This window comes from Pararge aegeria, chromosome 17, assembly GCF_905163445.1.
Source record: "Pararge aegeria chromosome 17, ilParAegt1.1, whole genome shotgun sequence".
Lineage (NCBI taxonomy): Eukaryota > Metazoa > Arthropoda > Insecta > Lepidoptera > Nymphalidae > Pararge > Pararge aegeria.
In genome coordinates this window covers 7,069,974-7,083,267 of record NC_053196.1, presented here as the reverse complement: position 1 = coordinate 7,083,267, position 13,294 = coordinate 7,069,974, and the positions used below count along the sequence as shown (strand labels likewise).

The 13,294-nt window shown below is 35.2% G+C and overlaps 3 protein-coding genes across 3 annotated transcripts in view; all 3 read right to left on the bottom strand.

Moving 5' to 3' along the window:
• The window catches only part of LOC120631195 (probable G-protein coupled receptor CG31760), an 86,656-nt gene that overhangs the window by 64,326 nt on the left and 9,036 nt on the right, over positions 1-13,294 (bottom strand). The gene's annotated exons all lie outside the window — the stretch shown is intronic.
• Positions 4,197-5,001, bottom strand: LOC120631245 (dehydrogenase/reductase SDR family protein 7-like). The gene is given in 3 exon segments (XM_039900727.1): positions 4,197-4,235; positions 4,238-4,307; positions 4,859-5,001. Coding segments are annotated over 3 exon segments (252 nt in total).
• LOC120631196 (uncharacterized oxidoreductase TM_0325-like) lies at positions 6,887-7,833 on the bottom strand. The gene has a single exon (XM_039900676.1). The coding sequence runs from the start codon at positions 7,831-7,833 to the stop codon at positions 7,066-7,068; it is 768 nt and encodes a 255-aa protein (XP_039756610.1). The 3' UTR covers positions 6,887-7,065.

Sequence of the window (13,294 nt, the reverse complement as noted above, 5' to 3'; positions counted from 1 at the left end):
ATCCAACGATTATACTTTTATTAGCACTGTTAAAGTTAAGTTGTAATAACATTTTATGTCATTAATAATTTTGTATCAATAAAAATATGTATACGCATACAAAAGTAACTGCATGTGTATGCATACATATTTTTTTATTTAGTAATGCATATGGCCAGCGTACCTTGAAATAAATGCTTCCATCACTTATCAATAAGCTTCCAGTTGATTTGTTTAAAAAGATTTAAAACGCTAATAACATTAAATATTTAAGGGAAACCTTTTTTATATAAACCGGAATTTTACACTAAAATAAATTTATCAGTAAGAATGTTGCGTGGGGTAAGGATCTGGCATGTCATCTATGTACAAGTTGTAATCATAAACTTGCTATGTTGACTGACTACTGGTAGGGTTGTGATTGCAACTTATATAATAAAAAACATTTAAAATGAATATCACTAATCTATACCTTGTCACATAAACTCTGTGTGGTTTGAGATGAGGTGAGTTACCTAGTTTTCGTTATTTGTTTTAATCTTAAGTTGATTAATAAGAAAAAAAAAACTTATTTTTATCATTTTGGTCTTTTTTGGTCAAATTATTCCAATCCTCGAAACAATTCTCGGCAACCTCTTCCCATGCCTCTTATGTTTTAAAAACTTGTCACTTGTCATGCCTTCTCTGGCAAGTTCCATATACATGGCTGTTATTCAACGCTACTGATAACTCACAAAATTACGCTCGTTTGACCTCACCCTAAACATGAATAAGTTACAAACAACGACGTAAAGTAGATGGCACTATGAAGATGAGATTGCTCTTTCAGTGAGTAAAGGTGCATTTACATAATAATGGGAATCCAATTACGTAAAGTGTTAGAGCGTTACAACATACGTACCTACATATGTAACGATTATATGAAAAATGCTACTATTTTTATTACTATAATATATTATTTCTAATTATTATTTGGACCATCGATACAATATGTTACTTAGGAAGCTCAATGATTTGAACTCGTGACTGATTTTCATCAAACAAAGCTAATGTTTGATGAACATCGTTCCAAAATGGCCACCGTCACAAAATGACTGATATCATATTTTTTCACAACTCCCTCAATACGGGTATCAAATGAAAGGGCTCTATTACTATTAGAATAATGTACACAATATTGAAAGTCGGGGTTTTTTTTTTAATTTCTAATTCGTATATTATTTTCTAGGCCTTTAATTGTGACGCGGATTGGATCCTATTCGTTTAACCATTTCCATTTCATTCTTGAAAACATGTTGTAGCTTTAATTTTGAGTTCAGAAATTCGGAAACGTTCGTAAAGCCGGTATTTACCTTGCTATCTTCGTCTTGCGAGGTATGCAAAATAGAGCAATAATACGAGACATAAAAATCAAGCCTAGTATAAAGGCTAATCCCTACTTATATATATAAATATTATAAATGTGAATGTAAGTTTGTTTGTTACGCTTTCACTTTGAAACTTTTTATACATATTCTTGGAGGTATTAGAAATAATATAGTATACTTTTCATTGAAAAAAAAATCTTAAAATCTCATATATGACTATAGGTGTAGACTATGTAGCAATACGCTGCCTCCCAAAATTACGCGGGCGAAGCCGCAGGGCATATCTAGTATTACAATAATTGACTGACTAATTATACCTACTGTATACTAGATTTTAATAGTTTATGCAGTTAAAATACCACTGCTATCGGTATCATTCCTCCAGTGAAGCCGAAGTCGTAACCACTAGGCTATCACTGTTCATTTTATTTCGGAACACGCTATTCTAAATTCTCATACTGCACCGAGAGAAGCCTGTACCTGGCAGCAATTTAGTTACCTCAACCACGCCTCAACTAACATGAATTTATTTCACGGAGCTCGAGCATACATTTATAGTGTAACTTTAAAGCAGATATATTAGCACAGAAAAAATAGGAGATATAGCAATTCGACGCCTTTGATCTTATAAGAAATGCCGACATCGTATAGACAGCTGATCACAAAAACTAAAGAGGCTATGTAGGACCCTTACTACGGAGGCCAGTATGGGATTTTTCCTGGCCCCGCTCCTATCGTACGATTACTTTGTATAGACAGCTTCGTCTGGAGTTTTCGTATTTCTGTGTGACTATCCTTTCTGTGAACGGTGTTAGCTTAGTGATAAGAGCTTCTGCTTCCCTTATTGGGAGACTGTGTCAGTGGTGTGCACTTCATACATTCACAAAAGCGCTGCCTAATCTAACAGTTTCATATAAACTCCAATTAATAAGGCCACAGTCGTCACTGGATTTAGTCAATTACACTTTTAAAAACGCTGAAAATACCAAACAAACAAAGAATCATCAAGAGCTATTCAAAATTATTATTGACGGAGTAATAGCGTAAAAACAAACTATTCTTATAACTTTTTCTGAAAGTCTTTTAAAATATACGTCGAACGGTTGCAATAGATTGCAGCATATTCTAAGGAAATTTAACAAACTGACAAACATATTTTGTTATAATAACGGAACGGATTATAATAACGGTAACGGAGGAGGATTTTGGTATTTTATGCCATTTTACTTCAAATTCAAAAATTCAAAATTCATTTATTTCAAGTAGGCCTAATATAAGCACTTTTGAAACGTCAAGTCTGTCTGTTTGTAGTGATTCTACCACCGGTTCGGAAGGCAGATTCTACCGAGAAGAAGCCGACAAGAAACTCAGCAGTTGCTCTTTTCCAACATCAACAATTTACATTTTGCATTTTAACATTCATTTTTCTATCTTGTGAGAGCTGAAAGCGGAGCCGGATGCTTCCAAGCAACCTTGTCATTAAAAAATTCATCAATTGTATAGTAACCTCGCTGTAATAAATGTGTTTTAACAAATTCTTTAAACTTGTGCATTGGCAGGTCCAAAATCACCTTAGGAATCATATTATAAAAGCGTATACTCAATCCCACAAATGATCCCTGTACCTTACGCAGGTGATATGCAGATGACACTAATTTATGACCATTTCTTGTAAGTCGACTGTTTATGTCCACTTTTTGTTTATAAAGACTAATATGTTGTCTTACAAATACTATATTGTCATAAATATATTGATTTATAAATATTGATTTATAATATTGATATATACATATAAATATATACTTCTTTATGCTTACCCTGGTCCAAATTCCTGTGCACGCCACTAGACCGAGTTTGATCCTCGGCATGCAACACTTCCTAATCTGAATCTTTTCTGAGTCATAAATATCATGAGATAAGTCATATATATTTTCAACTTACCTATCTATGAGTTATAGATATCACTTGCTTTAACGGTGAAGCGCTATCGTGAGGCAACTCGCATGTCTATAGAGTTCTCAAAGGCTTGTAAAGTCAACTAATGCAGAATTGGACAGTGGACTACCGCCTTAACCCTTTCTCGTTCTGATAAAATACCCGTGCTCTGTAGTGGGCCGGTATTGGTATTTGAATGATGATAATAGTGAAGAATTGCATCTAAGCATGTTTATTAATATTTTAAATTAAATATGATTGAAATGCAAAAATATCATATTTATTTTAACTAAAAATAAGCTTTTATTAAGCTGAAAAAACAACTAAGTGTGTGTAAGGACAGTAGTTGATAGTCACATCATGCGCACTTAGAAACTTTCTTTTTATTTGATCATCATAATAAACGACTGATCGGGTCACTATAGGGCACAGATTTCCTCTCAGAATGATTAGGTTTAGTTTATACTAAGGGTGTTGCCTCTTTATTCAAATCGTGCCTTATATTACAAACTAGGTACTACTTCCACCTAAAGCCGTGATTGACGATGAAAAAGGCAGCAAACTGACTGCAAATTGCATTTACGTCAACCACGTCCAGCCCAGCTTCAGTTAGTTAACCCTATTTTATTCTTAGTTCACCCCGTTTCGCGGAATATATTTTTAACTAGTTGTTGCGCTTATTAAGGTTTTTTACCAATCCTCTGGTAACCATTTTTCCTGGTGTAAGGGCGTTAAGTAAGGACAAACAAACACACTATCGAATTTATATTAAGTCCTAAAGTAAGTAATTAAAATAAGTCCATCGTGAGGAAAGTTGGATTTTATAAAAGGGTTACATTAAAGTTAACAAAATTGTCTGCATCCTTAGTATTTAACCTCTTAACACAATATTATGAACGACGTAGAAAAAACATTTTATTGCATTGTAAGTAGAAATCCATTGTCAATAACAAAAGATATGTGCCTGTGATACTTTTTGCCTTATCACTTGCCAGGTGCAAAACTGTATATTTTAAGTTGTAGTTACTTTACTAGTAACTACAACTTAAAATATTAACTAAAACTAAAAATATTATTTAATATTAACTAGTAACGATAAATATTTTTCCTAGAGCAGTTCGTTCTCTTATCATCTCAAATGCTTTTTCGCGTTCTTTCGCATCACTTATTATGCAATCCATAAAGTTAGTTTCACAGGATAAGGGTTAATGGTATTAACACGAACCTTGTAAAATGATCCAGTGCTGCTTTCGACGTGCAATATGCAAAGTTATTTGGTGCTATGACTTCCATAGAGGCTATATTATTAATATTACCATTACTTTGAAAGGAATGGATTTCAACTATTCTTCTATATTACTTTCAAAAAGATGTGGTGCAACAAGACTCTTAGATTAACACCCATTACTTTATCGAATGCTTTCATAGCATTTTGATCGAATCTCCCCATTCCAGTATAATTAACTAAAAAGGAAATTTTTCTGAAATTGTTGAATGTGATATCTACCACATTTATAACACCTGCTTCAGTTGACACCATGCTATAATTATGGTGGGTTTGTTGCCATTTTCTTCACATATTTTCCACATAATCTAGTTTTCGGTAATTCCTTCCAACGATAGCGACCTTTGCTCCTTCTTTAGCGAATTTAAGAGCAACTGCGGCACCTATTCCTAAACTAGCACCAGTCACAACTATAACCTTATCCATATAACTCATATCAAGCTATTGCTCACTATTTTCTATTAGATTAACATAAAGAAACATATAAAAATGCATTTGTATGTACTCAACAGCAGACAGTAATCGTTTCAAAGTGTTATCATATGATGCGATAATTTTAGATAACATAATAAAGGAGTTATGTTGACGCCAGTGGAGTTATCCAGTTAATTGATTGATACTTAAGTAGGAACAATATACAATAATATGTCCAATAGTTTTCTAAAAAATTCTAGAAAATTAGCGCCTCAAATGTTCTAGACTTTTATAAAAACTATACTACTGCACGAACCGTTTGGTTTACCTAAGGGAAAAGTAACCTCTGTTCTGGACGCAAGCTACGCTACATCTATGCAAATTTTTACCAAGATTGCTGCACTTAGCCGAAAATAGAGATCAACCAAACACTTCCTCATTTATTATATTAGTAAGTTAGGATAATTAGAACTAAGATAAAATATGACCCTTGGTACCAAAACACTTACTTGTGTACCATAACTTATAATACTAATATTATAAACAGAAAAGATTTGTTTTTGTTTATTTGTAATTGATAAACTAGATGGTAGGAAATGGAAAAATTGAAATCAGGTTCAGAAGTTTCAAAGATTATTGAAACGATTTAATTCAGAAGTAACTTTTATATTTAACTTCGGAAATGATAAGACAGTAATGCCTGAAATAATAGTATTGCATGGTAGACTGCTAGGTCTCATCTGAATGATTTACCATTTTAGACCAGCATGGCCAAGGGATCAAGATAGCTCAATCAAGTGCTATAGTTCCACTCCTCGAGGTTATTACAATCTCACACACAAGAAGTATGTGAAACATCGTGCGGATACTAGTGTATTTATTAAACTAACTAATTTATTAAAGTAACTTCTACATTTATTTGTAAACTAAGCCCTAAGAAAAACCGTTTGCAATCTGTTTTAACCGCGTGCGCTGTTTAAATGGCCAGCCATACAGAAATAATATATTCTGCAGAAATACTGGTCTAATAGTAGACTAAAAAAAGTCAGTTAAAGTTTATACTTACCTATCTCATAATGATAAGCTACATAAACATATTACTTGTGCAAATAAAATGGATGGATTGATAATAATTCTTAGGCATAGAATATTAATTATTAAGAGTTTTAGTATCAAGAAAATCTTAAGTAGAAAAACCTTGCCCTTTACAGCATGTTTGGTCGCAGTTAAGGAGATAATGAAAAATTAATAATACGAGACGCACGGGAAGGCTCAATATAATTTTACATATTACTATACATATTTACATACATACATAACATATTTACAAAAAATATTTTTAACACGTATGTACCTGCATGATAGGAGGCTTATACCGTGACTAGTTACCACGCTACCGACAAAGACGGGCTGCTAAGCGATTTAGCGTTCGGAGTCGCGTAAAAACCGATTGTGTGATTTGGGTTTGATATAACTGCAATCCCGCCAACAGGTTAGCCCCTTACCTTCTCAGACTGCATCATCACTTACGAGCAGGTGAGATTGCAGTCAATGGCTAACTTGTAGTGGAATAAGTAGAATAGGTGTTTATTATTCTCGTTTCAATGTCTTGTCTGCAACATTAACGTGATTTATTATAGAAATAATCTGTTATAGACAGCTGCATTTAAAATAGTATTTGCTGCTCTTGAAACAAGATTCAGTTACGTAATGAATTTAAAAGCATTCTGAACAGAGTGGATGCTTTTTTTAGTACTTTCCCGGTTTTTAAACACGTCATCTGATGTTTTAAAACTTTTAAAGAAAATGTGGATATATTCTAAAAGATAAAATCTCATTTCTTATGCTTCTCACAATATTTATTATAAATATCACCATACGCATAGTAATAAGATATATGGTAAATGAAATACCTACCTACGGTACCTAGCGACTGTATTTAAACACCAAAAATATAACTATGATTCAATTATGATATTTTTATAGCGTTACCGCACTATTTTAACGCCATAATAATGTACACAATAACGTTTGATAGGTAATATCTAATACTCCAATTTCACATGTTTGCTGTACACTATTTATTTAGCCTTTAAGAAGCATTCCACCGTCTACAACAAACGAAGATCCTGTGATACTCGTAGCTTTATCACTGGCCAAGTACAGTATCATATCTGCTATTTCTTCAGGGTCAATAAGTTTTCCAAGAGCCGTCCGTTTTGCCATAGCATCCCAAACATCATCATGCTTTGTTTTATCTAAAACGAATGTATCTATAAAATCGGACTTCACTGGTCCAGGGCTAATGGAATTCACGCGTACACCGTGAGCCGCCAAATCTAAGGCGACAGCTCTCGTAAAATGATCCAACGCTGCTTTTGAAGTACAGTACGCAAAGTTAGCCGGGAAAAGAACAGCATGTGCACCAACACTAGATATATTGACAATATTCCCACCGCACTTCTTGAGATGTGGTACGCTGAGACTGGTCAAACATACTGCAGCTCGTAAGTTAATGGCCATGATGTCATCGAATTTTTCCATAACATTTTCTGACACTATATCCACAAAAGCGCATTTACCGGCATTGTTCACCAAAACGTTCAACTTTCCGAAGTGGGATAGAGTAGTGTCAATAGTTTCTTTTAAGCCCGCATCGTTGGTCAAATCAGCTACAACGACAAGGGGCTTATTGCCAATTGCCGCACATTTTTCTGCAACACCAATCAACTTTTCCTTATTTCTCGCGACAATAACTACATTTGCCCCTTCTTTCGCAAACTTTATTGCGGCAGCGGCACCGATACCAGAACTAGCACCTGTCACAATCACTACGGTATCGTTAAAAGACATTTCAATTGTTAATGATCATACATTTGAAATGTATTTATACGAGTTGCGTTCTAATCTAATCATAATGACGAAGGTCATTTAAATATACTCTGTAGGGTTTCGTGCTAAAATGGTAAAACGAACTGTTACGGCTTTTAAAACTTTTTATTATTGTTTTGAAATCATAAATGGATTTTACAGAGGTTTATGTAAATAATATGTAACCACAGTTTTATGCAAACATTACCAAAATTAGGTTATGCTTGCCTAAAGAATACTTATTTAGATTTGAGGATAGTTTACTTCCCACCACACATACTCCTCTTACTTAAGAAAAAGAAGTTAAGAAATTGGACCCACTGCGCTCCTGTAGTAGGTACAAATTGGCGCGTTACTAGGTTTTAAAATAGTTGTCTGATGGACATATATAAAAATGGAGCATCAGAATTTACGTGATGTTAAGTAATTATTTTGGGAGCTTTAAAGTGTCTTGCAAGCAATATGGCCGATGGAAAGTGTCTGGGAGTATTAGCGACTTATTTTTAAGGATATTGTCTAAAAAATATGGAAAATTCAACTCGGAGAATTTAAGTGAGGTAAGTATTAACCTAAAATTAGCCCTTAAACCTCTAAAATTTAAGATTACCTGATACCTGAAAGTTGGCCGTCTAAGCAAGCTAGCAGGTAGGCATGCGTTCTTAGTAAATACTAATACTACTCAATCGTCCACATTTCCTTCGTCAGAAAATACGTGACGTCTGGTGACCCTGGGATCTTACTCTAAAACCTACGTTATAACAAAGCGCATTGCTATCTTTAAAAAGAGCATTCATACAGTATTGTTTTACACTAAAATTTTACACATTCCTACATCTACTATAAGGTAGTTTATAATACATTATTTATAAAATTAAATGCAACCATTTATCCCAAGAACTTTTGGTAGTTGTCCCCCTCATGAACGTAGAAACAAATTGATTTTACGGAATTGAAAAGGCAAGAAACATTGAACCTGAATTAAGAATAAGATGCAAGACAGGAAAAAACTAACACCGGAATGCGTAAATTGCTTAAGCAAGTCTTCTGAATCACCTCCTAAGTATATCGGATAGATGAGACTTTTGTCCCAGTAGGACTAATGATGATAAGCCAAAAAAGCCCAATACCTGAATAGATTCCGCCCGATCCAGGAATTGAACTCAGTACTGCGTGATCCTTAAAGTAAGTAAATTGCAAATCAGAGAGCCAAGCAGATAAAACCGCATGAAAACGATTAAAATTGAATGGTATTCTTTTATTGTCTTTCGGCGTCGCGTCGACGAGATTTTACCGAGTTGATTAAAATGAATTGTATGACTTTAATGAATCTAGCTCAAACCAATCATCTCCCGGAAAGCGATATTTACTGCGATGCGCAGATACGATCGTAAATTAAGCAGTTTGCGCCATTTGATGACTGTATTTTTATTTACGTAATGTTACGTAAATATAAATACAGTGGCACCTAGTATTATATAGTACGTAAGTAATGATAACGTAGAATATAACATAGCTAAAGAGTGATACAGTAGTTTGTAATAGTGTGTAACACACATTATGAATTGTCAACTTATTTATTTATTTATAATGGACAACTAACAGTTAATTAGTAGATACATTATGACTTACTAATTTTTTTTGTAATCTGTCACATAGTAATTGTTCAAATATATACAAGTTATCACAGCATGCATTAAAATATTAAATTTACAAAGATAAAATTATTTAAAGCTAAGTTTCAATGAATAATTTAATTTTATCAAAACTTCTTTAAATATAAATTGGTGAATACTTCAGCAAGGAAAAAATATTAGGAAGTAGGTTTAATACACTGTCCCCTATATGCTTAATAGAACTGAGAAAATATTTTCTATGTGCCTTGTCATGTTCATTGAGCAACGTAACGACCTACGAGAGAGATTTTGGCGTTTCTGTCTTATGTAAGAAATCAGGACTCAGATTATCTATTATATTAAAATCCTAACTAGACAGCCGGTTGGCGCAGTGGGCAACGACCCTGCTATCTGAGTGAAAGGCCGTGGGTTCGTTTCCCAGAACTGGAAAATGTTTGTGTGATGAACATGTAAGTTTTTCAGTGTCTGAGTGATTTTCTATATATTATAAGTATTTATGTGTAATATATTCATAAAATATTCATCAGCTATCTTATTACCCATAACACAAGCTTCGCTTACTTTGGGGCTAGATGGCGATGTGTGTATTGTCGTAGTATATTTATTTATTATTTATTTATTTATAACTTTTTGTCACTGCTTTGAAAATGAATGTCACACATTGTGGTAACGAGTGTCTAACGATATGAAAATTGCAGCGAAAACGGGCCTATGGAGTTGGGACTCGATGGTGTATAAAAAGACAGTGATAATCTGGAAAAAATCGCAAGGATTTTTAATTAACTGTATGCCAGTCTATTATTTACTTGTTTAAAGCAACACATACTTTCGACAACGTCTGTAATAATTTCTATCACACTGTTTATTTGGTGTACATTGTAATTCAAATGAACCAGGGTCTAAATCTTTGTAAGATAGACACTTAGTGTAACAGCCCAAAGCCCATTAGTGCAATGCTAATTGGCTGACGTTAGTAAATTTTAAAGTAGATTACACACTTAGTTACAAAACACATCAGTATAATTATCAATCAATTATTATTATCATTAGATTATTTGACATAACTCAAAATAGTTCGATATTCACACACATATTCAAAAGAAGATATAAATTTTGGGAATTCAGTGCAGGGAAAATCGGTCTCCGATATCATTAACAACGCACAATTGCTACGTGCGTAGATAACGTATCAATGCTATAATACCTCAGTGTGAGCTGAGTATAAACAAAAACTATCTAAAAGACAAAGGCTATCACAAATTATAGCAAATTTAATTTATTGCAATTCACACACACTTCGACGACCAAATGGTCCTACATTTTGGCAGAACGGAATTAGTATGGGAATAACCCTTCTTCCGCGAGGGGTTGTGTTGCTTTTTCCACCATGATGCCACACATCACTGTGAGAGCGTTCGGGGTGACAGGCGACGACAACCCTGACGGAGGGCGAATATAAATAAACGGAACCCTTCTCCGGTTCTGACCCAGTTTACTAAATATTTAAAACTGTAACAGCCCGGTTAAATTCTTGGATGATAGTGTAACTTATGAGACACAACATAGAGCGGAACGGCGCGATATAATCTTAAGTAATGCGTCTCTTTATCATATTAAGTGTGTAAACCGATATGCGTCTGTCGCGTCACGACTGACGACTCGCTACGACTTGCTAGTATGTTTCCAGCGTTAAATTCCCGGGTTAAATTCTTGGTATCAGCGCAGCTTGGCAGAGTAAGGCTGGTTGCTTTTCCGTTCTTCGGAGCGTCATGCCGATTTTTTTGTAATTAATAGATAATAAATGACGGACCAAGCAGATGGCCCACAAAAAATATTACACCAACACCAACACCAACTTTATAAAAAAATTGAAGATCAAAATGTCCATTTAGGAAATATTAAGTTACTAAGTGCTCGCCACGAGACACCGCCTCGTGCGAATTTTTGCGCGATGTCAATAAATACTTATTCTGGGTAGCCGCGTCGCCGGTCGTCACGCCGCGCCGCTGCGCGCTTTTCCGTGGTATATTTCCATACATTTGGTTCGGGTTTTTCTAAGTCTATCGCGCTGAGCAAGTCGCGTCGCGCAGTTTGTGGCCAGCACGTTAGACATTGTAGTGCATTAAATCCACTATTCTCAACAAGACTGAGATGTTCGGCGGAGCGTCTATTATCTAATTATGAGGTCGGTTAGGTCTCGTGACCGTTAATAAATTATCGCTCGGGGGAAAATAATATCAATGGAATATAATAGAGCTAATATTATATTTATAAGTAGGTATTATTATAGTAGGTATTATATGTATAACTATAAGTATTGGAATGTAGGTTACATTCCAATTCCATTCGTGCCTACAACAGCTCGGTATGTCTATTAATCTATTAGTTCGCAGTTCTAATCAAATTATTATCACAAAGGGACGGTCGGTAGGAAGTCATTATGTGCTATTATTAGGCCTCGTTTGTCTAGTCACCTAGTGGTCAGCATGACCACCTATAGATCACGACGTCCTGGATTCGATTGCTGATACGGACCAAAATTTGTTAGGCATTGAATTATTCTTTTCAAAAATCTGAGCAGTTAGTTACAGCACGGAGAAAAGAATTTTGTGGTTTTCACTGTCCATCCCCGTGCATCGAAGAGCACGTGAATCAGCGTCGGTTCCGGTTATTTTTTAAACATAAAGCCGAAAACGCCCACCAACCAACACTAGCGTGGTGGGTTTATGTTTTATAACCTTCCCCCCTGTAGGACAGGAGGCCAGTGGTGGGAAGGAATATGGACACATGCAAGGCATGCCAGAAACACGGCCTTTAAAGTGCAACCATGTGTCCATCAACCTCAGGCGTTAGTGTTAAGCCTTTTGTGCCTGTTATACCTACCATTACGCCCTTCAGACCAGAACACAGCAATGCTGCTTGGCGGCAGAGATAAGCATGGCCGTAATACTTCCCCGGATGAACTCTATCACAAAAAGCTCTGCTACTTCTAGTTGCATCCTGGATACATTTGATCCCGGGAAAATAAACGATTCAGCTAGTAGGTACCTTATTAATCTACATCCGAGTGCATCCAATCGGTACCTACTTCTGCATTGCATTGTTGGTATTGCAATTAGTTTCCAAGTTCAAATCTATTTGTATTCACAATTGTATGATTGATTTGATTGGATTCACCACAAAAACACTGCGCACAGGTTTTAATCAGCTGGTGACGATGATGGATATGACGATGTTTTTCAAATAAACTGTATACTGATTGTTAGTAAGTTATTATTCTTTATTAAAGATAATTTTAATAAAAGACAAAGGCTATCACAAATTATAGCAAATTTAATTTATTGCAATTCACACACACTTCGACGACCAAATGGTCCTACATTTTGGCAGAACGGAATTAGTATGGGAATAACCCTTCTTCCGCGAGGGGTTGTGTTGCTTTTTCCACCATGATGCCACACATCACTGTGAGAGCGTTCGGGGTGACAGGCGACGACAACCCTGACGGAGGGCGAATATAAATAAACGGAACCCTTCTCCGGTTCTGACCCAGTTTACTAAATATTTAAAACTGTAACAGCCCGGTTAAATTCTTGGATGATAGTGTAACTTATGAGACACAACATAGAGCGGAACGGCGCGATATAATCTTAAGTAATGCGTCTCTTTATCATATTAAGTGTGTAAACCGATATGCGTCTGTCGCGTCACGACTGACGACTCGCTACGACTTGCTAGTATGTTTCCAGCGTTAAATTCCCGGGTTAAATTCTTGGTATCAGCGCAGCTTGGCAGAGTAAGGCTGGTTG

What these genes read in the sequence shown, in the direction of transcription:
- LOC120631196 (XM_039900676.1), bottom strand. Translation starts at nt 7,833, where the DNA reads ATGTCTTTTAACGATACCGTAGTGATTGTGACAGGTGCTAGTTCTGGT.